General features: G+C 40.5%; 4 protein-coding genes across 5 annotated transcripts; 1 reads left to right on the plus strand and 3 right to left on the minus strand.

Moving 5' to 3' along the window:
• The first annotated feature begins 14 nt into the window (after nt 1–14).
• On the plus strand, nt 15–4,706 carry rep15 (RAB15 effector protein). Of its 2 annotated transcripts, XM_023403536.2 has the most exons (3): nt 15–2,296; nt 2,590–2,922; nt 3,010–4,706. In XM_023403536.2, the coding sequence occupies exons 2-3, from the start codon at nt 2,641–2,643 to the stop codon at nt 3,553–3,555; spliced, it is 828 nt and encodes a 275-aa protein (XP_023259304.1). In that variant the 5' UTR covers nt 15–2,296; nt 2,590–2,640; the 3' UTR covers nt 3,556–4,706. The 2 variants fall into 2 exon arrangements, with proteins under 2 accessions (XP_023259304.1, XP_023259306.1); XM_023403538.2 differs by lacking the exon at nt 15–2,296 and having other exon boundaries at nt 2,304–2,922.
• Nucleotides 4,707–5,071: 365 nt separating this feature from the next.
• poglut3 (protein O-glucosyltransferase 3) lies at nt 5,072–9,586 on the minus strand. Its single transcript, XM_023403534.2, has 6 exons — nt 9,243–9,586; nt 8,604–8,801; nt 7,432–7,715; nt 7,128–7,332; nt 6,047–6,243; nt 5,072–5,912 (listed from the first exon to the last, which is right to left on the minus strand). Exons 1-6 carry the CDS (start codon nt 9,478–9,480, stop codon nt 5,472–5,474), a joined length of 1,563 nt encoding a protein of 520 aa, XP_023259302.1. The 5' UTR covers nt 9,481–9,586; the 3' UTR covers nt 5,072–5,471.
• Nucleotides 9,587–10,153: 567 nt separating this feature from the next.
• cyb5r2 (cytochrome b5 reductase 2) lies at nt 10,154–15,288 on the minus strand. Its single transcript, XM_023403535.2, has 9 exons — nt 15,139–15,288; nt 14,726–14,869; nt 13,961–14,033; nt 13,392–13,498; nt 13,167–13,296; nt 12,894–12,977; nt 12,431–12,516; nt 12,202–12,301; nt 10,154–10,668 (listed from the first exon to the last, which is right to left on the minus strand). The coding sequence occupies exons 1-9, from the start codon at nt 15,151–15,153 to the stop codon at nt 10,496–10,498; spliced, it is 912 nt and encodes a 303-aa protein (XP_023259303.1). The 5' UTR covers nt 15,154–15,288; the 3' UTR covers nt 10,154–10,495.
• A 1,016-nt stretch (nt 15,289–16,304) lies between these two features.
• Nucleotides 16,305–25,524, minus strand: ovch2 (ovochymase 2). The gene is made up of 11 exons (XM_087173257.1): nt 25,346–25,524; nt 25,017–25,218; nt 24,319–24,351; nt 24,086–24,176; nt 23,355–23,488; nt 22,494–22,637; nt 21,878–22,002; nt 21,683–21,776; nt 21,441–21,572; nt 20,598–20,663; nt 16,305–16,699 (listed from the first exon to the last, which is right to left on the minus strand). Exons 1-11 carry the CDS (start codon nt 25,394–25,396, stop codon nt 16,569–16,571), a joined length of 1,203 nt encoding a protein of 400 aa, XP_087029383.1. The 5' UTR covers nt 25,397–25,524; the 3' UTR covers nt 16,305–16,568.
• Nucleotides 25,525–25,749: the final 225 nt, after the last annotated feature.

Genomic DNA, 25,749 nt, shown 5'->3' on the forward strand with positions numbered 1-25,749 from the left:
TAAAACATCATAAAAACATCATAGAATGGTAAGGCATTAAACGTCATAAAAATGTCACAGAATGGTAAGGCATAAAATGTCAAATTAAAGTAAGGCATAATACATCATGAAAACGTCATACTATACTAAGGCATAAAACATCATAAAAACATCATAGTATAATATGGCATAAAAACATCATAAAAACATCATAGTATAATATGGCATAAAATGCCATAAAAACGTCATAAAATGATAAGGCATGAAATGTCATAAAAACGTCATAGTATACTAAGGCATAAAACGTCATAAAAACATCATAGTATAATATGGCATAAAACATCATAAAAACATCATAGTATAGTAAGGCATAAAATGTCATAAAAACGTCATAGTATAGTAAGGCATAAAACATCATAAAAACATCATAGTATAATATGGCATAAAACATCATAAAAACATCATAGTATAGTAAGGCATAAAATGTCATAAAAACATCATAGAATGGTAAGGCATTAAACGTCGTAAAAATGTCACAGAATGGTAAGGCATAAAACCTCATAAAAACGTCATAGTATAGTAAGGCATAAAACCTCATAAAAACTTCACAGAATGGTAAGGCATAAAATGTCAAATTATAGTAAAGCATGATACATCATAAAAACGTCATAGTATACTAAGGCATAAAACGTCATAAAAACATCATAGTATAATATGGCATAAAACATCATAAAAACTCTATAGTATAATATGGCATAAAATGCCATAAAAACGTCATAAAATGATAAGGCATGAAATGTCATAAAAACGTCATAGTATACTAAGGCATAAAACGTCATAAAAACATCATAGTATAATATTGCATAAAACATCATAAAAACATCATAGTATAATATGGCACAAAATTTCATAAAAACCTCATAGTATACTAAGGCATAAAACGTCATAAAAACATCATAGTATAGTAAGGCATAAAACATCATAAAAACATCATAGATTCTAAGTAACTAGAGACCAAACTTTTATTTTCACTGCACATATATCACACACCCTTGAATATAGAAACAACTCATTGAAATCGATTGAAAAATATAAATGTTATAGAGCTTTTTATCCAGAAAAACTGCAGCTCTTCCGTGTACTCGCGCTTGTTTGCAGGGCAGTCTTGGATCAATATGGCGGCGATGTTGGCATACGATCCAGCGACCATTGCGTCTTCTACGTGTATGTGCTTATGGTTACCACTACACCTGCTAAACATGAGCACCATTTTTATTATGAGCTTGTTAGCATGCTGACATTAGCATTTAGCTGTAACCACCAAAGTAGTGGAATATATGATGCTGTATTTAAAGATGATAAGTGACAATATATAGAGGAAATTCTGGAGATGCAAGATTTTTTTGCAGTTAGGGCAAAACATGGATATTACGTTATCATAATCAGAAATTGCAGATTCCCTTGGATGTTCAAATTAATATGTTGTGTGGCTGCAACACATGGTGGTTCATTTGATCCTGTTCTCCACTATATGTCCTAGTACAGCACAGATTTAGTTGTATATTACTGTAACTGACACTGTCTGTGTAAGGAACAAAATGTATGTATGACTGTGCAAATGATAACAGACTGGTACAGTAGGACAGTATTATATGTAGTTGACAAAATAAAGGCACTTTGACAGACTGGATGCCCCAAAGATCATGTTTTGGAATTAGGACAGTATCATCATGTAAGCAGATACAGTGTAAGTGCTATGCCTGCATTAACTCCGTGGTATACTAAACTGCCTCTTTAACATTGTCAGGCCTTACTGGAAGATCCTACTGCTGTCCAGCCTTATGAAAGGATGAAGTCAAGAACAATGTGACCCTTAAGTCCCTCCTAACCATGTACCCCACCCCACTAAAAGCTCCTTACCCAACTTGCATGTCCTCATTTGTGCTTCTTTCTGAAAAGAGACAGTTAAGGGTTTTGTTTACTCACCAAACCCTTCAGGCTTAGGCCTACCCCAGTCCTCAAGCTTCTGCTGTTGCTGCCAGTTAACTGGTAAGATGAGTCTTTTGTTGACTTACCTAAAATTTAACAAGTCACAAACACCACACCCACGCTAACACTGTCTGCAGGGCTGCCTCTCAAAACCTGGGATAGAAAATCTTCTTTATTCTACTGAAAGTTCTGTACACATCAGGACACTGAGCTTCACACACAGCACCATACACACACATAGACACACTGTGTATCTCAGCAGGGCAGGGGACAGGAGCGGAGGGCAGATAGTGGACTTGGAACTACAGAAACTTTGAGACCCATCCTGGTGAGTGTCTGTGTTGATTTGTAAAACTTTTTAAAGATATATGAAACTATATTATTGGTACTGTATTAGTGAGTTTCATCGGGGGAAGAAGATTGGTAGATTTTTAATGTGCTACGGTGACTAATAGTAACTTATGGTGGTACCATATGGTGGTAACACTGATGTAGTTAGTGGGTTTGTTTTGTACCTTAAAGAACACAACTATGAAAATACTAGTCTCAACTTTTACCAGCCATATGTTCATTTTAGGTTACAGTCTATTCTTCTTCTAATTGTACTAATTGTGTTTCCAGTGTATCAGGGAGACCACTCTCTGAACTCCTGCCCTCCATCATAAGTCCACCATGGGCCAGACCATCAGCAAACCCACTTCTAACCCCTCACAGAGCTCAAAATTCTTCTTCTCTTTGAGACGCACCCCAACCAGCCAACCGACCGTCGATCGGAACATATCCCCTCGACAAAGCATCTTCTCCACGCTGAGGAGGCCCCCGGTTGTCAAGCCCAACGATTTCATACCTCTATTCAACGACTGCATCTCTGCCGCCTCGTCTAGAACCCAGGAGTACCTCCTATTCAAGGACCCGGAGGACAAGTTCCACCCGAGCCCTGAGGTGCTGACTCAGGTATGTACATTGATCAATTATATGCTTTGATCATTAACCATCTGGAGGTATCAAACTGTTTCATAGTTGTCTGTTATCTTCCCACAGGTCTTCCTGATGACCTACATCTCCCAGAGTGTCTGCCTCAACATGACGGACACCTTCAACTGCACAGCCATGACGCCCGAGCAGCGCATCCTTCTTGGGGCTGACTGGGTCTGGGCCGTGCTGGAGAAGCCCACCAAGAACCCTCGGATCCAGATCGCGGTGCAGGTCCTACACCTGCCGGAGAGAGAGGACGCTGAGGAGAATGGCGTCCCCTCAGAGGCCTGCAGTGAGTCCGTACAGATGGCCCAGAGGGAGTCCAGCAACAGGACTGTGTACGAAAGGTTAGTGGACTTCTGCACCTCCATCGGCAAGGATTGCTACGCCCTCTTTTTGTTCTTTGGGAAGAAAAACGACAAGGAGAACATCTATGGAGTCCTCAGCAACAATTTCGAGGCAGCCATTGGGAAGTGCAACAAGATTGACAGACCATTTATTGAGAACTTCTTCAAAGGTTCGAGGTATCTCCATACACCTTCGGGAATGATGCAGGCTATTGTCACCAAGAGAGAGGGGGATCCTCTCACTCTCATGATTAAATTTAGCTGACCCAAAGAGACTCTGTATAATTTTGATGACCAATAACATGATACAAGACCACAGTAATACAATTTATGTTAAATAAGTGTGGAAGTTTTTGATGTGTCCCTTGATAAACGATGTCCCGTCTTATTAAAATGTTGAGTTTTATAAAGTGAGAGGCCTTTGAAAAGAAAATGATGGGTTATTTTAAACCTATACCAGTTGTTGATATTGCAATGATTGCCGTCATTAGTGTTATTAGTTACACCTGTGCTTTTCCTGCTCGGACAGGTTAAAATATGAGAAAGTCCTATTAGATGTGATTTACAGCAAGACTTCCTCAAAGACAAAAAGAACTGAACACACCATTTTGATGTAAACTCAAATGAGCAAACATTATGAGAATAGATGTCCAACCTACCAGTAAAATTAACACTAAAAAAGCCTGAATTGTGGGATTTCCTCCATTTCACAACCCAGAAAAAGTGAACTAGGGCAGCCCCCTTCAAACCACCTAGGAAAAGGGGAATATTTCCTTTAAAGTCCCAAAACAGACAAAAATAACCATGAAATGACTTTACACACTTGCAATCATCCATGTTTTTGTCACCAGCTACCTGCTGTGTGTGGACAATATGTAAATCTGAGTTGAATCGAGGCTTGCTTTACAGTGATGTTTTGCATAAGCAGCTTGAGCTAAATGATTTTGCATGAACTATTCTGCTGGTTGGAAGAGCGCTCGATTAGTCCATAAGTACTTTTACCTGGAACAACTGCTCTCGAGGGGATTTTCTTATGTTCTTTAAATTTGCATCACATATTGCCGCGGCTTAAAATGATGGCTGAGTGAACTGTTTCCGTGAAGAGTGAGTGCGTGTGGTATATTTAATTTTAGGTGCAGTCACTGTGAAACATGTTTAAAAAAAAAAAAAGCGACTGATGTGTCATTTCATTCAGACTCACACAATGGCACGGAAAATACATTCTCAAATAGAGATTTATAACAGAGAGGGTTAGAAAACATCTTTTGTCTCTTTAATTTCTTTTGTCTATAATATTGTTTTAATGTTTTTGTTTGCTGTAATATTGTTTGACTGTTGTTACCATAGTAAACCAATGGAAAAAAGCACACTATTAAAAATATTTTCTGCCAACATTTATAAAAATGAAACAAATAAGTGCATTGTTGTTGTGTTTTATATAGTTTTTACTTTTTTATAAAACATTTTGTGTGACAATGTCAAAGACCTGTCCAAGAGAATTTAAGGGAAATTTGTTCTCCTGAATGCTGAAGTCCTGATCAGATCTATCAGATCTACAGTTAGACTCAAAGCTTCTAAGAAGGCTGTAAAATGCACATGGCATCAGCAGTAGTTAGCTTTAGGCTAACTAAAAGAACAAAGTGTGTCACGATTCAAATTCAGCTGAAAGCTGTAGAAATGATGCCAGGGTGGAGGCCATGATTTATGATTCATGGTTTTTTATATGATTATTAAATACATTCTTGTGGGGACACGGTAAGAGAAAATATCTTACCACAATGTACAGTAGTGTATAAGATTTATTTACCATAGGTTAATACTGTAAACAAATATCCAATGAAAAGGCACGTTTACAAAACAGTAATCATATCCCCACTTCCTCACATGACTAAAAGGAGCTTTACAAAAGGTACAAAACAACAATATAACACACAATATTAAAAAATAAAGAGAGAGACTATAATTTTGTTCCTGCAGCTTCATATTGAAAAATGGCTCAGGATGAGACTTTTTATTGTAAATCTGCCCTACAGCTTCCTTTATTATCCAAAATAAAGGCAACAACTATAATTATAAATTGTGAATTGACTTTTTCTTGTGTTCTCATCAGGAACATTCAGTTATTTTCACTCTTTATTTGTCAGGAATGATTCAGAGAAAAAAGACTAACGACAGATTCCATCATAGTTCATCTTTCGTGTTGGCTTCTTCTTTGTGGCTTTTCCGCCCACACGTGCACGCAGCAGTGTGGTCGTCTGGCTGAGGCACCAGCTCCATGTCTGCATGTTGTGCAGGCTGTCCTGTCTGTCGCTCCGAGTACATGTGCAGCACTCTGTAGTAGTAACAGTACAGTCTGCTGGGCTGCAGGAGCTCTCTGGCCGCTGCCTGACCCACTCTGGCCATCTCTTGGGCTTCGGCGTCGTTCTCTTTGGCCCATTTGATTTTCTCCAAAAGGTCTGACAGGTTTCTCTTCACAGGAATGTAATGAGTTCCCGCTTCTAAATAGCTGTAGAAATGTTCATAATACTGCGAGTCCTGTTTCAGAACCAGACTGCTCCCGAGCATCAGGTAAGGAAAACGATACGCTGCCACTGTTCCATCCACGTTCACCTGGTACTTGTACTAAAAGAGAGGAAAAAGTCAAACCAATTTTTAATATAAAGTTCTGAAAATGTGTATTGTGTTTATCATAATGAGGCTATTTGTGACTGTAAAGGAGAAACCACATCAAAAATATACAAGACATTTTTCCTCACCTTAAAGAAGTCAAAGAATCCAACAAGTGGTGTTTTGCCTACGTGTTTCTCTCTGTCCCTGAAGAAGAACCATCCTGTGATGCCGGCGTCCAGCAGCTCCGGGTTTTGCTTGGACAGAGAGACCAGCTGAAGACGTTCCTCTCGACTGTCCCGGCCACGGAAAAACGCCTGTGATGTTTTGTTAACCCACGGAGGCCCTGGAAGAAGGTTAAAAAATGTGAGGCACAAAGAGCTGTAAGTGACAGAACGGGACAAGTACTTAGATATGTAAAGGGGAATATCAAACAAACACTATTGTGCTTAGTACTCAAAGGAGTGTAGATGAATGTAGATTTAAAGGTCCAAAACTATCTGTAAGAAAATAACATTATTTCACTCTAGATCAATAAAATAACATCCACAGCTTGTACTATGAGGACATGTTGAGCCTGGCGAAAGGGTGTCTAGATATCGAGACTCATTATTCAAATTTATCAACTGTCATTTTTTTCCTCACACATGACTGATTATAAGGCTGAACAAGATGACTGTAAATACGGCATATACATTTTAGGAATCCATGGTAATACAGGTCAGAAAGTGGCCACTTCTAATCTTTTTCCAGCTTCAAAAATAAACTAGTTTTTGGTTTAAGTTTAGCTTCTTTACAAAAGCACGATCATAAAAGACAAAGGAGAAAAAGAGAAGATCAAACAAATGTTACTATAGCAGGTAGATTGTGGCAGTGATGGATGACTTTTGATTTTGTGGGATTGAAAATTACTTTAAATTCACAAACTTTTCACACAAATTAGGCCACTAAAAACCTCACAATGTAGCAGATCACTGTATCGACCACATGGCGACGAGCTGCATACGAAAGATTCTCACCATGATCCTTTATTATTGTTCAGTGTTAACACAAGAGTTCACAGAACTGGAGTCTGCGGTGTAAATGTATGAACTTTACCCCCATAAACTGGCACGTCTTACACAGACAGATATAAAATCCACTGACCTAATTGTATATCACTGCTACAGTGGGTCACACAGTGTCTTAAGAGAGAGAGAGAGAGCGTGTGTGTGTGTGTGTGTGTGTTACCTGTGTTTCCCTGGACAGACAGCAGGTCATTGGTGACACCCCTCATGGCCTCCAGGGTGGAGTGTGTGACCTCGTAAGTGGGAAGGACAATGTCACGGGTGTCTGTGGAGCCGCACCAAGACAAGACAGGAACAGCATCCGACCTCCTCGTCTCCATCGGCCAATCGCCAACATTGATGAAGAACTCCACATCAGGCACCCTCACCTTCAACAGAAAATGATGAGTCCCAGGAGACTGAAATCAGCAATCCCACAATGCCATGTGCAGTCTCTCAGCAGTAATATTATTATCACACAACTTTACCTTCCTTGTTAGAGAGAGCAGCATTTCATCAGAGAACATCTTGAAGTCTGTGTATTTGCCCAGAGTGCGGCGGTACAGCTGGTTGTCGATGATGGCGTAGTGAATGAGACCTCCTCTGTTAGAAAATCTCGGAGGCACTTCCTGTCTGATGTACTGCAGGTCAACGCTGGGGAAGGATTTAAAGTCCGCCAGAATCTGAGGCTCTTCAGCGGGACACTGCATCACACTACGCCAGGCGGAGGCATCGGGCTCAGGACAGTCACAGTATTCATGATAGACCGGACCTGAGCATGAAGAATATCAGTCACAGGACAAAACATGGTGACATTTGTTCCATTTATTCTCAGAACTAACTGAGCATTTTGGAGATAAATATATGAAACGGAAGCTGGTGTCAAACTCTTGCAATGAGACTTGTGTCCAAATGTAATGTTGACCACAAAAATATATGGTGTTATTTATGAAACAGTAGTGGTGTAGCATTTCTGAGACAGGATGTTGCACAATTCCTCCACATGTTTCAAAGCATGTTGTGTGTTTATTGAAGACAGGTTGTGACTGGCGTTGATGACCAATGATGTTAGAATAACAGAATATTCATTTACTTTGTGTAAGAATGACCATGAAAGGCTCATAGAAGCTTCGTTTTAAGGCCAGCAGTCAACATACATAGATTTGGACATTCAGGTGAAACTCTGTGGGCGTTCTTTTGCAGTACAGCCCTGTAGTGTGTGGTGTATGTTTGTCTTTAATAACTGGTTTCTTACTTTGAGGCATTTCCTGAGAACTGCTGCGCATGTTGTCAAATTGGTGAAGATGTGTTCTTAATTTGCTTGTGTTTCGTCTATTTGCATGTGTTTTCTTAAGTTGCAGTGCCTTGAGCTCTCAGAGCAACCCAACATTTGCCTAAGGGTTCACATATTTTTTATAATCTACACTGTGAATGTTTGAATGATGTGTTCTATAAGGACAAGATCAATAAAATAATATGTGTATTAATTGAAATAGATTGTGTTTGTTGATAACTGTAACCTAGATGAAGATCTGGTCACATTTCAAGACAATAAAAGCAGATAATTCCAAAAGGTTCACTTATTTTTCTTGCCAATGTTAATATGGACTTGACCAGTGAAGCTGTGCCTGCGTTTCTTAATGCATGTTGCAACACGGACCTTGCATGATGTAGGGTGACATGGCAACTGGAGCATCATTGTGCAGGACGTCAATCTTCAGACCGTTCAGCGCTGTGCCGTAGAGCCGGTACCTCACAAGGAAGGACCCGTCTTCTCTGTCCAGAGGTGGGGGGACGTGGATGCGGATGTGCTCCTTCTTGTCCAGGGAGCTTATCTTCACTTTGAATGTGTCTTTACCTGAACAGCACACGTAAAGAGCATTTCAGTGACACCTACGACTTATTTCCATCTTGCTGCAGGGCTTAATGAACAGTATAGCCTTCCATTAAATTTTGCACAGATGCACCTAGCCCTGATGTTAGCTGAACAAACACACCTAAAGACTTTTTCTCATGGTTAAAACAAGCACTGAAACTGTTTAGAAAGCTAAATGAGACACTAGTAATGATTATTGCACCGTGTTGACACGTTTTCGTTGCTAACAACACAAATTAGCTAGCTACGTCTATTGATAATATTTAGAAACATGTTGCAACATAGGTCAGGTGTTAGCTTAACAATGATCCAACGGTCGTTTTGTTAGCTGTTTTGGCTAGAAAATGCTCTACTAGCATTACGGTGATGCGATGTTTAACACAATGACATTTTTGAGCTCATGCTACGTGTGTAATCATTTACCTGGAGACAAAGTCAGGTTTTCTCCCTTTGAATTAACCGCCTGAATATAGAAGTAGCGGACCGGTAAAACCCTGTCGGGGTTCAAACCCAGACCCCAGATGAGACATTTCTCTGGGCTGATTCCCTCACATTCACAGACCCCGAAGTTTATGCTAATAAATACTATAAAAATTACAACCCTACAAAATAAACCACTCTCATAAGGTTTGACTAAGTCTGCGCTACGCTCGCACACCATATTCTTCCAAATGCGAACTGTTCTACGTCCAAACTTAGTGAATATTGACTGTAAAGTTTTGGTTGAAACTCCTACGCCGACATGTTGGTGAGGAGAAACACGCCCATTACCCGGTGATGCGTTAACGGGGTGTCGGAAAAATGTTGCTTAGGGATTGTGAACGCCTCATCAAAGAAAACTCAGTAGAGTAACCAACCACTTGAGCTCCACTTATTCTTTTGTTGTGAAGCTTTCAACCATATCTGACAATATACAACAGATAAAAGCCTAATTTGTAAAAATAAAAAAATTAAGTCGTGCCACTACAGCGCCTTAAACGCTCATACTTAAAAAGTGTTTTTCTTTGATCTTATCGGTCTCAAGACAATTTAGCATAGACAAAAGATTATTTAGTGTATAAATTACATAATACATTAATATGTTTTAAATTCTGCGCTAATGATGGATTCTGCTGCTGTTGTTTGTATTACTCTCATAGGTGATTTTAGATTAAGTAACTTAACAAATTAAACAATAATTTACCATAAATTTAAAAGAAGGTTCATTTTAGTTGCAGTTGTTCTATTTGGGTGGCCAATAGCTTAAAACACAAAGACTAGGATTACAATACATTACGATACAATACATTTGAGTAATTAGTCTAAACATACTGTATGCATTAAAAGCAAAACTGTTGTTTTTACACCTTTCTCTTTATTTAACAAAAAGTTAAATTTTGGCCTCAAAAACAGATTCTTGTATAAAAGGTAATATGATAGGCAGTTTGATACTGTAGATAAAAGTACACCTGAATCCCTTGTAATTTTCATAGCAGTATTACTTAGTAATCTTGATGGCACTTAGTTGCTCTAGTGTCACTGACATTGAAAATCTTGGATGACAAAAGCAGCGTGATCAGCATCAGGCATACATAGTAAACCCGTTTTGGATAGTATTAGACCATCAGCATGTTCATACAGTGATTTATGACTGAATGGTTACAGGAAACAAAGCAGCTCTGTAGGTAACCACAACCCTAGTAAGAAAAGATGTTTTCTGTTTTGTGCCCCAGCTTGTCCAGATTTGGCAGACAGGCATTCTGTATCATTGGTGGAGGACCACACAGGACAATAAGGACATCGGTGGACGGAGCAGGGAGGTGGTCCTTGATCATGTCGTAGGTCACAAATCCTGAACTGTAGCTCCAGTCTGGAAGACAAGACAAAAGAGACAGCTGACTCAGAGAAACTCATTTATGACTTATTCACCAGAAAAATCTGTCTTAGATGCGTTTTTCACTTCCACTATAATAAATATTAAACACTTCCTCTTTCTATCATTTTTAGTTCATCTGTATTTGCCCATTGCCACAGCAGAGGGAAGCCTGTTGGTGAGAGGTAAGCAAAAGCAAAAGCGGATTTCTTCTTCTTCCCAGCATTAAGGGAAAGGACGTTCAAAGAAAGAATTAAATCAGTAATGAAATTATCTGCCTAGTTTTTGATCTCTAGGGAAAGATAAAGCTTTCAGCTGCTGGTGTCAATGAAGTCATTAATAACGAGAAACGTGAGGCGATTTGTTCATCTTGTGCTTTCATCCACAGATAGTCATCTCTCCTTCCATGGCAACCAAATAATGACATTGCTAATGAAGAGCAAGCTCACCTCTTCAAATGAATAATGATCAAGGGCCAATGGGTTTCTTTTCTGTGTGGAAGCAATGAAGATGCAACAGGACAGAATACAAGAGCCGTTCGAGGCCTTCACAACAGAGATTATGTAACAATATTATGCTCATTAATTTCTGCTCACTTTCAGGATTATGCAAACGAAGACATGAGCGTTTTGCTAAGCTACTGTAACACCCGGGTGGAGCTATCTCCCTCCTTGGCCTGCAAGGATTTTCCTCCAGCGGAGGAGTCTTTGTTTGGTTTCTCACTTTGAATATTCAGCAGTGAAGGACTGGGCTTTAAGATTTAGTCATCATACAGCCTGGCACTGCACTAATACTCACATATACATCCTGTATGGTAACATGGTAAAATTAGACATGGAAAATGTTTTCACCAGATCCCACATTATGAGAAGTAAACATTTCATTTTGACAACAAATGAACATGTTATATCGCCTGTCAACACATCCAGCAGATACAGAGTCTGTTCCTGGCCTGCTGATATGTGTAAGTCCAACCCTGGAGGAATACACCCGGCTCTTTAGCTGCTAAATGCTCCACTATGCTCACCATCTACTGTAGTTCCTAACTGTGTCCGTCTGTCGTTTGTTGCTAGGCAGGTAGCACACATCTGCCAACTGCTGCGTAAAACGAGACCGAAGAGAGACCGAACCAAAACAGTAAAGTTGTGAGCCGTAAAACCAAGACAATTAACTGAAAACACTCTGTGCAGAGCTGACGAGAGCTCCCGACACGGGTGACAATTTATCAATACAAGGACTCCTTTCACGTTGTCACACAGAACAGTTTAAAAACAGGTAAAATTTAATTGTTTTTTTTTTGCAATATACTAAAATCATGGTAGCCTCTGTCTCATGTTAATGTACTGTGGTGATTGTGCTTTTCAAAATTAGGACCACATACAGTACAACCTGTTGCCTCATTGGTTTAGAGCTAATAATAATATCTTTAAGATACCTGTTCTGTATGATAAATGTTTCACCTTTAATACATGGTGCAGCTTATATGGAGTAGAAGCCCACCAGTCCATAAATGAGGAAATCCTTCCTTACCCTGCGGAGGTTTGTCAAGCGTAAACCAGAGCTTGACTTTGTCGGGATGATTCTTCTTTACCTCCTCCAGCTCCTCCCTCAGCAGGATATCCTTCTCAGTCTGAGAGGGAGTGAGTGGAAGACATGTTATTTCTCCAGAGGAGTATTTTTCATTTATGTACAGTAATACTCTTTGACAATAACACACTAGAAAAGATCCCCAAAAAACAATATACTGCACAGAGCTGACCTGGTTGGCAAATATGAGCGAGCACCGGGTGTTGTCATTGGGATCTGCTGTGATCCTGCGAATTAACTGCAGCATGGGAGTGATACCTGTGATAGAGAAAGACTGAAGTTGGTCTTAGGGGATGATTTATATCTAACCGAGGGGAAGACAGGGGAGTAAAATTGTCTTTTCTCATTTTTCAATAAAATTATATCGTCAACAGCGGGGCCGCAAACCAAATTTCATCAAATGGTTATTAAAGTTAAACCCCTGGACCATTTTGAGTGTGATATTAGACTTTTAAGAGAAAAATTAAACCATAATCACACACTTGTAGAACTGTTCCCCAGTCACCACCTACAGAACAATCCCTTTATCTAGAGCACAGCAAGCAGGATATTTCATTCTGCAGAGATTTCATACATTATTGCACATCAGAGTCACTCATAAGAGTTTAATAGAAATAATAAAAATCTAAATGAACCTGTTCCTCCTGCGATCATTCCAACGTGTTTACACTTCCGAACCTTGGGCTCTGACTTCTTGTCCGGTCGGATGGAAAACTGACCTTGATGGAAAAGAGGAGGTCTCAGTGTCAGGCAGCCAAAGCGGTTCAGAGTTATATTGTACCACAGTGACATCTGCTGGTGACAGAAAGTAACTGCAAATCTATGTAAATATACTGTACACAATTATATAGAGTACCTTTACTATTCTTTCTTTTCTTTTTTCCTTTTCACAAACACACGTGCCATACCATTTCCCTTATACACCAGCAGTCCGCTGGGTCCTCTGAAGTCAATGGCGTCTCCGATCGCCATGTTGTCCAGGTGCTGGGACATCTTCCCTCCCTCTGGGAAGGAGGGATGACAGTTCTTGTAGTACACCTGGAGAACAGGTGTTTACAAGGCATTCAAATGACCTCTTAGCATTGCTAGCTAACCAATAGTTCGTCCAGCTAACGAGACAATTTTAATTTTACCTTCACCACTAGGTCAACATATCCCTGGTCTTCATCACTGGAGACTGGGGTGTAGGCTCTGACCACCAGACTGCCGTTCACCTTGGCTGACAGGTACACATGCTGACCTGGGAAAGATGTTAAGGCATAGGAGAAGGACTGTGATGTGATGACAATAAGGTGTATTTGAGCTCAATAAACAAATTCTCTCACTTCGTCTTTTGAAGGGCTTATGTTTCACTGCAGTCTCTGACTTTTTAACATTCCTAATCAAACACATTTTCTCTAAACATCATTGATCCTTTGATGTTCAGTCACTGTCATGCACAATCAGAAGAAGCTAAAAACTTGATCTTCTCATTTATTGTCACATTTGAAAATACTTTGAATCAAAGAAGAAGAAGAAGGACAAACGCTCATAAGGCCAGAGGTGCTGGACCTTCAGAAGAAAAATAACTACTGTGCAACCGCTGTTCGGAGTGTCTCAGAGATACTTTCACAATCTTAATGGACTGGCAGAAAATCCTTCTAGTGAGGAATTTTATAAATTAGATTAAGTATGGGAAAAGAAAAGAAAACAAAGGACTTACCTATTGGTAGTCCAAGGATATGAGCTCCAGATGGAAGGCCAAAACGAAATTTCTTTGTGTCATGACTGATTTCCTGTACAAGGACACACACCCAACTTAAATAGTACATACACTTGCAAGATCTTGATTTATGTTAGTTTGTACATCAATAACAAATAAATTCAAATGCAGCCTACTCAATCCTGTCAGTATTACACTCCCATAACATTGTCAGACTCATGATGGACAGTTTAAAGCAGCTATTTGTAAGTTTTGCTAGTGTTATATAGCCAGTGTTAGCATTAACAGCTGTTCACTTACCTGTGTAGAGGAAACGTTTCGAGTTCAGCATCAGACTTTATTCCTTTTTCTCACCAACAGCTGTCTCCAGTGGTGGAAAGCAACCCTATTGTTTTGCTTCTCCTATCCCTTTTTTCATCTACTGAAGTTAGCACGCTAACCAGCTAACTCCAGCCTGACCGGCCCGACTCGTCACTTTCCAATACCGAGTCACTGTGGTGTCCAATCTGTCTTGAAGAAGTAGCGCTGCTCAGAGGTCATATTAAAACCTCTTGTTTTGTAAATGCAACAATGGCTGAGATCTTTGCAAGACTGGTAAGTAAACAGCTGCTAATGCTAACGTTGGCTATATAGCAATAGCAAAACTTACAAATAGTCATTTGTCATTGTTATTTGTTGCAGACTCAAAGTGGAAAGAAAGGAGAGAATTAATGTGAGTGCAGATCTTATTTTCTGCATCAGTGCATGAGTTTGTGTGCAACCTACCTGTTTGTTTATAAGTGGAAGTGAATATTTGACCACAGGGTCCTGCAGAGTGACAGGTAGCTTCTTCCCTCCTGCAGAAGCTCGCAGGACGAAGTACAGCACCGTCACCACCACCACGGAAAAAGCCGCCACCACTGGGATCACCTGCAAGACAAAGATCATGGACAGTTTGGACGAGTATTAGTTTTGTACAGAAGAAATGGTTTCCATCAGTGTACATTAAGCATTTTGCCATTTTTTAATATGCATTATGAGTGACTTACACCACACTACAGTTAAATGACAAAACAGAACAGATAAATACAATCTCAGGGTTTGAGTAAGATCAAGCAGTTCTTCAATGATCAGGTACAAAAAAAAAGAGATACAGAGGAGAAATTAAAAAGGGAAATAAAGTGAAGGTCCATTCTCACCAAGTTCTCGTCCATAGTTTCAAAATGTAAAGTGTGTCAGAGCCTCGTTCTCACAAAGCCAGAGAGATCAGAGTCTGCACAGAGCAATGATAGCCTTCACACACACACACACACACACACACACACACACACACACGTACACACAGAAAGTAAAGGGCCTTTAAAGGGGTGTGGCTTCCTGCTGGGGGGAAGGTGACACACGGTCCAGAGCACCAATAGGACGGCAGATATGATCATGGCACTACATAGTACAGAGGTGGTATGCAGGCAGTGAGGAGCAGAGCCTTGAAATCACACCACAGGCAGAGGGGAGGGGACACCGACACACAGAGAGACATTACATAAACTCTGGAGCTGTTGAGACCCGCTGGAAGAGAAACTATTTTATTCATCACAGAGAGAAAAATGACAAGTCTTTGCATTTTCAAAGTCGATGAAACATACAATAGAATTTATTTTTAAACGATCTGCATTTTAATAAAACGATAGAAAATTCTGTGATCCAGTAAATAAATAACTAACAGTTCTGATAATGGAAAAAGACTGTGAGTTCTTAGAGACTTACAGACATTTCTGAACAATGTTTGAATGACTGCAAAGTAAATTATAAAAGCACGTTTTTTGAACAGTTTTGAGAGGAGCAGTGGTGGAGGAAGTATTCATATTTATTACTTCAGTAAAAGTAGTAATACCACACTGTAAAAATTAAAAAATAGTACAAAGAGTCACAAGTAAAATTCCTGCATTGAAAATGTTACTAAAGCAAAAACACGTAAGAATGTACTTGTGTTTTGTGTATAAAATTTTAAATAGTAAAGTTACTAGTGACGGATGCTGTCAACTAAATGTAAGGGAGAAAAGCCTTTTCAGGATTGGACCATGGATGTCTGTTCAGAATCTCATGGAAATCCAGCCAGTAATTGTTGAGCTATTTCAGTCTGGACAAACTGACTGACAGACCAACATCACCACTCCCAGATGTAGCATGGCTAAAAACAGGATGACAAAATTATTTTACGCTAACCTCTGGTATTTATTGTCACATTAAGAGTGTGAAAACAAGTTAGCAAGTGAGCAGAGAAGTGGAATACTTAAACTAACAGATGAAGTGTCCGGTCTCTGCCACGCCAAGTGATAGCAACATAACAGATGAAGTGTCCGGATCTCTATAATCTTGTATGAAAAAAATTACTGTAACAATAATCATGTTAAGTTGAGGCTCCAATTTAATTGGATATAAAAGTCTGTGTTGCATTCTGTGAATCCTTCTCAGCCTTTATATTCAACAAAAACACTTTGGTGATCTACCTTCAGTACAGCCTCAGTCATCCTCATCTGAGCTTAACGCACCACCAGTGTTATTCCACATGTTACACACGTTGAAATGTACAGCAGGCTTGTCCAGACAGACGCCTCCTTCTAGCAGGTTACTACACAGTCCCCGAGGATTCTTCAATATAGTCTTCATCATCTGAGCCCATCCTCTGGTCCACATCACCCCGGTCGGACAGGGCTCTGCTGCTGGACTGATGCACATCTGGGTCAGCGACATCCAGGCTCACTAAAACACACAGAATGGACAACGAGGCTGCCATCATCTCCAAATAAGTCAAGAATGGATAAATCAGGACGCTGGATAATGACATGATATTAGGTGAAGACATGCTGTAAGTTATTCCTCTTCCTACACCTGCATTATCATAAATAATATAATATAAGAACAAACAGCAGGGCATTTTATCACATCTAATATCAAAACTCTCTTACAAACTATTTAACACAGATATAAACTGTGTATAGTATATTTGTATATTGTATTTTGTGAGGTAATCGTCGCAAATTATAAATAAAGCATTGTCTGAACCTGTTGTTTGTGATTCCATAATGTTCATGCCAACTGTGATGCATGAACCTGAAAGGCAAAATTACATCATGGGTCTAAGATTTTTCCTTTTATGTTGTGCTATATTCTGCCGAATTGTTATTCCTGAGTTGCCACTAACAATATTTTCAGGCAGAACTATTTTGATTTGGAACAAGATTGTAATTTGTCTGTATATATATATATATGTATACAGACAGGTCACATAGGAAAAATCTGTGACATAAACCAGCTAACATTAACTTTTCTCATACAAAATTCATTAAAAAAAAGAAAAGGAGAGAAAGATCTTTGCTTTTGTGTAGAGAACGACCGACAAGTTCCTCAGTATCATCGGGCACTAAGCCACAGCTACAGCAGTGGAGCTGCTTAGTTTGTTCACACCAGACAGAGGAAGTCACACTACAGCTGAGCTCACAGAGTGAACATGTGGTCCGTGTGAACGGATGAGATGCAATTTTTAAAATATTTTTTTGATTAGGTTTGGTTTCTGACTTGTAAAAGCAGCTAAAAACACCAGGTGGAACCAATAACATTAACAATGGTTGAATTCCATTTAGGTGTGTCCGTTTCAGGGCCTTGGTAATGTAGATGCCGGCTCCCTGTCACATCTCACTAGGACACTTAATGGAACAGGGCTCGTTAGTGTTATTAGTTCCACCTGTGTCCGTCCTGCAACGACACAGGTGGAGAAAGAAAGTCATTCTCCTGCTGTGAGTCTGTTCCTGTTTCCAATTTGTGTTGCTGCCAAGGTGAGAAATAAAGCCAGTTTACTAAAAACTAAAGTTACTAAAGAGGAACACATGGACAAAATCCCATTAATCCACAGTAAGACTGAGACAGGCATATAAATACAATGAACACCATTGTTATACGTATTGCTGTCATCCCGCTACATGATGACATCATGTATGAAATATATGTGTAATGTTCAAAAAATCTTTAACCCTATCCTTGAGTCCTGACAACAGCCATTCTCACATAGATTATATTTTATTATTATTCACGTGACTTTGTTATTTTGTGATTAATTCTTTTCACTGGTTTCACTTTAGTTCCTATAAAGTGTCACTAGAGGGCGCCCTGCACTACAACCACGTCTTTTACCCTGTATGTCGGCCCAACAGTTCCCTATAGTTTTCTACTGACAGCAAGATTTGTTATAACATTATATATATGGAAGGTCACTTCCTGTGGCAGGTGAAATCAATGTTTATCTATGTTGTATGTTTCACAAATGACTCCTGAACAAGTGAAAAATCATTTACAGTACATAAGAAACTACAAGCATGCAATTAGTGACTACTTTGATCATTATTAAGCATAAATTATGGCTATTATATTCATATTTTAAGGCAATGATTCTCAATCTGGGGGTCAGGACCCTCTTATGAGGTTGTAAAATAAATCTTTGCAGTTGTGAAACGGTTGATTAAATGGGACACAAATAGATATAACTTGTTTTTATAGGGTCATAACCATGCGTTCAAGGTATCTACTTAATTCTTTTATCTACAGTATGTTGTGAAATGAATTTTAGGCAGATAAACAGCATTTCTCTGCAGTTGAATAACTTGATGAAGAGGAATTCGAGGGTAATAATATCATATTTGAGGGGAAACACATGAGCTGTGTGGCCATAACACTGGGTGTCTTGCTGCATCATGTGATACTCATCTCTGTCTGGTGGATGTCCAGCGTGTGTTGCGCTCACTGGCACTTTGACAGGCTGGTTAAAACACAGAACTATTGTGTACGGAGTTGCTGTGCAGTAGTTTCCTCGACTGCACCTCGTCAAGTCTGAGTCATTGCACACATTAGTGGGCAGAGCTCCCAGTTTCACAGTCTTGGCACAGGAGGAGAGGGGGGAAAAGAAAAAGCCTTAAACAAAGCAGCGTCACAGATACAACTGGGTGTGGTGAGGGTGAACCCTGGAAACACACACACACACACACACACACACACAACCACAGAGAGAGAGAGAGAGAGAGAGAGAGAGAGAGAGAGAGAGAGAGAGAGAGAGAGAGAGAGAGAACTGACAGGTTTACAACCAAACCGGGTGCTGACGAAGGGGGGGACAGAGAGGGAGAAGGCAGATGACAATAAAACGAGGAGCGAGTCAGATGAAGGGAGTAGAATAAAGTTTTGGAAAAAGCTGACTTCAGATGGGACTCATGAGAAATTTACAGTCTGATGAAAAAATGCTGCCACTCTCGTTCTGTGGGAACCCATCAGACTGTATAACCCAGTTTGACTCCTGACTCAAAGAGTATAAAGAAACACAGATTAATAATGAATCGCCTGCTGAACAGAAGAAGAGCACGACAGAAATTAGTTCACAGAGGAAATGAGAGAAACTAAAGGTGGACTGCTCTTTCTCTGAAGGAAACACAGCTGTAGACGCGTGTTTCTCCGGTCCGGCTTCCTGTTGAAAGATTTAATCTCTCTGGGAGGGATGAAGATGAGCAGCAACGTTGCTACTGACTAGCTCTCTCATGTGTACTGTAGTATGGAGATGCAGGTGCAGAGCAGAGGATCCAGAGGATGTGGATGAGGATCACAAATAAACTACAAAAGGTTTCACTGCTGCAGGTTTTTTGTTTTTTGCGTGCTGATGTTTTTGAAATGAGGAAGCTCAAAACTGATATTCTGTGCCGGAAATGCCAGAAATGATTAGAAAAGTAGAAAAGTCATCAGCGTCCTTTCCTATATTATATCACTGTGAAGGTGGACAAGCTTTTGAATCAGTATTCAGTAGCTGCATTAAAACTCCACACTAAACTCAAGCATAAACAACGACCATATTGCCAGTGTTGTTGTCTTAATACTGAAGCTCTGATTCACTTTTAAATTGGCTGAAAATGGAGCTGACAACAAAGGCTCCACAATGTGTTAGTTCAGTGACAGAAGTGAGATTTTTTTTTCCCCCCATGGAGACACGGACTGAATCGTACTTTTGTACCATTTCTGGAACAGCTTGTACTTCAATATTTAGGACTTGTTTCTCACCAAAAACACAGAGAAAGGGACAGAGGAGAGAAAAGAGAAAGGAATATAATCTGTGTTAAAACAAGTAAAAGAAGTTTTATAGTCAATATTCGATACGTTTACAAAGACAGATATGTTAAAATCTATGTGGGATTTTGAGTGTGTGAGGTAGTTTGAAGGAGCATGTGTGTCAGTCAGCTGTTAATATATATTTGAAGGCCTCTCACATCTCAGTTGTAACTCCAGTGTTACATGTCCCATTGCTGCTCTAAATGCCACTCAGGCTGCTTTGTTCGGCTCCTGAAACCCGCTGGTGGAGAATTATATTCAACCTGAGACAAACGTAGAGACTGGCCGTCTCAAACAACTGCTTCTCGACATTTCGTGGACCATAATTCACTCAGGGAGTTGACTTCAGTCACATGTTTACAGTTGATCACCACAGATCCACTGCTGCAGCTGAACTTTCAGTGCCTTGCTTATGGCCTCAAGATTCTTGTCCCTGCCCTCTTTCTAAATCTACAAACCTTAAGTCAACACTCGAACATGCAAGAGGCCGAAGAGGACCATATGAGGTTACGTGGATCACCTTGGCGACTTCTCCAAATGCCTCCCTGACCCTCTGCACCAGGTCTGTCCTCATCATGGTGGAGGTCTGCAGATAAAAGAGGAGGATTCAGTGTCTGTATATTTCATTTAGTCTTCTATTCTTATCTTAGTTTTAGTTCTAATTTAGTTGGTGTTCAGTCTGGGGTTGGTGTTTTTGGCATGTTCGGTAAGGGGTGATGTTTTAGTTTTTTATTTATTTAGTGTGTGTGTCCAGTCCAGTTATAACACACTGTCCAGATACTGCAGAGAAAGGAGACATGATGTGACAGTTTACACGATGCATATATTGCTCAGTACTCAAAGGGCGGAGCTCTGACAGCTATGCTCAGACTACGGCTGCATTCGTGGTTGCTATGGATATGGCTATAGTCTTGGCCAAGAGAGCTTTATTAAACCACACAGGATGTGAGACCGTGGTGCATCTATCAGATAAGACCGATGTGTTACCAGTGAACCACAGGAGTTCAGGAACGCTGTAGCTTCACTACAGCGCTCTGTCAACTATTTCGCTATACACACACACACACACACACACACACACCCCCTTCATGTAGTTAAGTTACACCCACCTGAACAAATGTGTCACAGCCATGGCTACATCATCTCAGGGCTAATGGAGGGTTTGACTCTATAATTATTCAAATGAAACAATCTAAGAAGGGGATGTCATTATCTGGTTGTCATAGGCAACCTGGTACAAGGGCTCACAAGCTGAGAACCAGCGATTTTGTCCGTTACGACCTCACACTGAAACCTTAACGGATGGACTTTAGTGGTGAAAAGTGAAGTTCACACACATCAAACACACCTCCTACGCACATACCTGCTTGGCTGATGAATGTCAGCGTCGCACTGAAGCCTCTACGTGTGATGCTGCTGTCTGAGGTGAACCGAAGCACCATGACGCTGTGGTAGGACAGGACGGGAGGAGGAACACTGCCACCGCACAGCACCGCTACAACAAGCCAACAAAGACAGAGAAGAGAAACAAAGAAAGACAAACAAAATAAGAGAAATAGATGGGATGAAGCATGTTGTAGTGTTTTTGATTGATCCACTTCCTACCTATCTCCTCTGTTTGCTCCACGTCTCCCAGGACAGTGAGGGAATCATACAAGCATCTGTCTGACTCCTCCAGCTCAATATCAGCGAACTCAAGCTGAAACACGACACCATCATCAGCTGATCAGTTCGGGACAAAACTATATGATAAAGTTATTTTTAGAAGAGGAGAGTCAGGTGGAAAGTTTGGTGCGTCACCTTGACAACGTGACCCTGTGGGGCATAGATGACCCAGCGGAGGACACAATCATTAATGTAGGGTTGTGGGTAGTTTGGGCTATGGACAACAGTCTGATTTTCAACTAGAACAAGTGTCCCGCATCCTGATTGCGCGCACACACACACACACACACACACACACACACACACGCCACAGAAGACAAACACATTTGTTTAATGCACACACTCATCTGCACACTGAGAATAAAAGACTCATTAATAGTTCATCCTCTCTACTGCTGCTCAGTACATATCAGAGTGTGTGTGTGTGTGTGTGTGTGTGTGTGTGTCTTGTGCAGCTCATTATTGTGTCATGGGACATCTGCCTGCACAACTCCCAGGTTGCTACGAGATCCACAATCAAGAGACACAACAGAGCGTGACACTGTGTATGTTCCAATGTATATAGAGCATAATGTACGTATATACACACTAAGCTAAGTGATGGTCATAGAGCAGAGTGTGTGTCAGCCTGCCATGCTGTACTGTGTATATATATATATATATATATATATAGATAAAAAATATAGATATACAGTATATATTGTATTTGGCTGTGTTTGTGTGTGTTTGTATTGTATATTCTGTTTCCCACCAGGATCAGATTGTCCCTGGACAGCACGATGCCTAATGACAAAGCCACTTCCTGCTCTGCTAATGTCAGAAGAGAAGAGAAGTGTTGCATTCTGGGAATGGATAAGAAGCACTGGGAGGTGCGGGACACTTCCACAGAATATTCCTGTTTAAAAAAAAAAAGAAAGAAGGATAAAATATGGTGTCATTTAGTATTTCCTGTAGGTTAGCAGCAGATTTGAGTTTTTGTAAACAGCTCTCACTTATTACAGACCTGGAGTCCGCGATGTAAAAAAGGACAGCTTGTTGTTTTAGGGGGAGTCATGTGCTGGAACTATTTCTAGGCAAACAACCACACAGCGACCCCCAAGGTGTTGTTGTCAAATGAGGGTTGTACCATTGTGACTGTAGAGATCAAAACCAAACCGAGACACCAAGAAATAATTCCAGCAAGTAACTTCATCTTATAATAAACACTCGTTTTTACATTTTTATGTGTGTATAAGTTAACATAACGATAAAGACACACAATATTTTTATTGTGTGAACTGCCACGCACAAGAAAACTTGAACATTTATACATAAGACAAACTAAAAAGTCTGCACACTGTGGCTCGTGCAGAAAATATTATTGAATGCATTAAATAACGAGTACAACAATATACATTGTGTAGATAAGACAGCTCCAGCTCTGTGTTTGCTGTAATGTTCAGACATGAGATTGATATAAATCTTCTTATGCTGCCGTCTACAAGAAAACAAATAATCCTAAAACTCTTTCAACATCACCAGCTGGGGAAGTTGCAGAGGTCCAGAGTGGTTGTGTCTCTGATAAATATTTACCTGGTTAAACCTGTGCTCTTTGTGTGTGTTTGAAGCTCACCGACAGGCCTGTGGGTCCCGACTGACACGGTGAGTCGATCGTAGCGACAGTAAGAGTCATTCTCCAGATCAAAATGCTCAAACTCCAGCAGGAGACTGTGACCTGGAGGAACACTGATACTCCACACACACAACCTGAGGAAACACACACACAGAAACAGAAACTTTTACTAAACTAAAAGTCAGATATTCCTTTGTAAGGAGTTAGGAGTTAAATAATCATATAAAGGTTAATACTGTGAAAGTATCAAAGTGCTCAGTCCACAGAGAAATGCACACAGCCTGTATTCAGAAACTGAGCCTTAAAACAACTTCTGTAACTTTGTGATGTCACAACAAAGCAGTCGCCGCCCTCAGCCATGCCCCAAGCCCCGCCCACCTTGACCAACCATCCAAGACTTGCAGGATTTGGTTTCTCCGAGTGTCTACCTGAAATCTGCTATATTTTATTTGATCACGAGACGCTCAGAGCGTCCTCTCTTCTGATTGGCTGACAGAGAGAAGCCTGAGAGAGGAGATGTTTAACTACATTGAGATGGTTTTTGGTTCTTAACACCACAAATACATCTTTTTATTGATATCAAAACTTCAAATAAAACACAGTAATAATATATATATATATATATATATATATATATATTAATGGTTTGTCACTGTAAATAATGGATTTATGGTGTTTAGCCATAGTTACAATGATTCATTATCACACTATTTCTCTGAAGTGTCACTTACTCGTTGTTGCCATAGTGATCACCAGGGAGGGCGGGGTTTCTCATTACTCCCTCAATGTCAGTTACAGGCCCATCTCTCACACTGCAGAGTCCTGACACACACACAGACACACACACACACACACACACACACACACACACACACACACAGTACTGCATACATCAAAGAAGCATGTGCAGATGATGAAATATAGATGAATAAGAGTTGCTGTGATGAAAGGAAAAACAACTCACTCGATACAGTCATTCCCTGCTGCTGCTCGTCAGCTAAAGTAAACACAGATGAAGAATAAAAATATGAACAAGATACTACATCTTTATTATTATTTACCAATATATACATTATACTGTATGTACAGTGCAAAAAAAAAATTGCTGCATTGAAAGTTCCCTAGAGGACAGTGGCCTCCATCATTCTGAAGTGGAAGACGTTTGGACTCTTTCTGAGGCTGAGCAATCGGGTTAGAAGGGCCTTGGTAAGAAAGGTGACCGAGAACCTGATGGTGACTCTGAGCTCCAGAGATCCCGTGTGGAGATGGGAGAAACTTCCAGAAGGACAACCATGGCTGAAGCACTCCTCCAGCCCGTCTGGCCCCAACAATCATGCCATGGTCAAAATCACTGAGATCACATTCAGTTCACTTCAGCTCATGGTTTTGGTTTCCTGGCTAGCAACTAGCTGCTGAACGTAGACACTTATCTCAGGAGCCGGTGGAGGCCAAAAACAGAGCCACGAGGGGGCTTTACATTTGTCGTGTTGTATCTACATCTGATCACATCATCCAGTATGTGTGTCATAAACTAGATAGACCCCGGCTAAATAATGGTTAAAAACAAACAGATAAACAATCATCATCTTGTTAGGCCTCATAATGACTTCCGAGAGACAATTAGCTCGACTTATCTAATGATAAAACCTTATCTTTAATTACCCTCTCGCAGTTTACGCTTGATCCAGGGCAGCAGCAGCCTGACATCAGTGAAAACCCCTGGAGATCCTCTTTTGGAAGGGGGTCGGCTGCTGTTGTTTGCCCAACTCCGACCACATCCCTTACCCCAGGAAGTTACGCCCAGCGCCACCCAGTGACCTCCGCTCGACCCTGCTGGACATACGAGAGGACCCCCTGAGTCCCCCTGGATAGAGGATGAAGGGGAGGGACGAGAAACAAAAAATGAAATGAAGCCTCACTTCTTCCAGTCTGAACTGGACTCTTGAACTAAATGGAAAAAACAGATAGATGTCACAGATTTGTTTTTCTACCTGACAGGCATCTCTGCCTCCTCTCTCTGGTCCGGCACACAGAACTGTCATGGCTGCCTGAGGGCGGACTGGTCCTTGGTTCAGAACTGAACCTTTTACAGTCTGGAGGACGTATTTACACTTGGCTGGGTCCACCAAGTCCAAGCGGACCTCTCTCAGTACCGCAGGAAGACGACCTTCTATAAAACAACACAATAGATTACAATAGAAGAGAGGATCCAGTCTACTTTTACAATATCTAGTGATGAGAGAGAGAAAGAGAGAAAAATACATACTTTCCTTTATCCTGCCCCATCCACCCACAATGCAACTGGTTTGAGGAAGGATTTTCTCATCAGGCAGAGGTAGACATATTGGCTGGACGTGGACCCCTGTTGTAAAAGCCACACATCAGTGACTTAACC

The sequence above is a fragment of the Seriola lalandi genome, unplaced genomic scaffold (genome assembly GCF_002814215.2).
Source record: "Seriola lalandi dorsalis isolate HSWRI2012SDOR001 ecotype SW California unplaced genomic scaffold, Sedor1 jcf7180002054143, whole genome shotgun sequence".
NCBI lineage: Eukaryota > Metazoa > Chordata > Actinopteri > Carangiformes > Carangidae > Seriola > Seriola lalandi.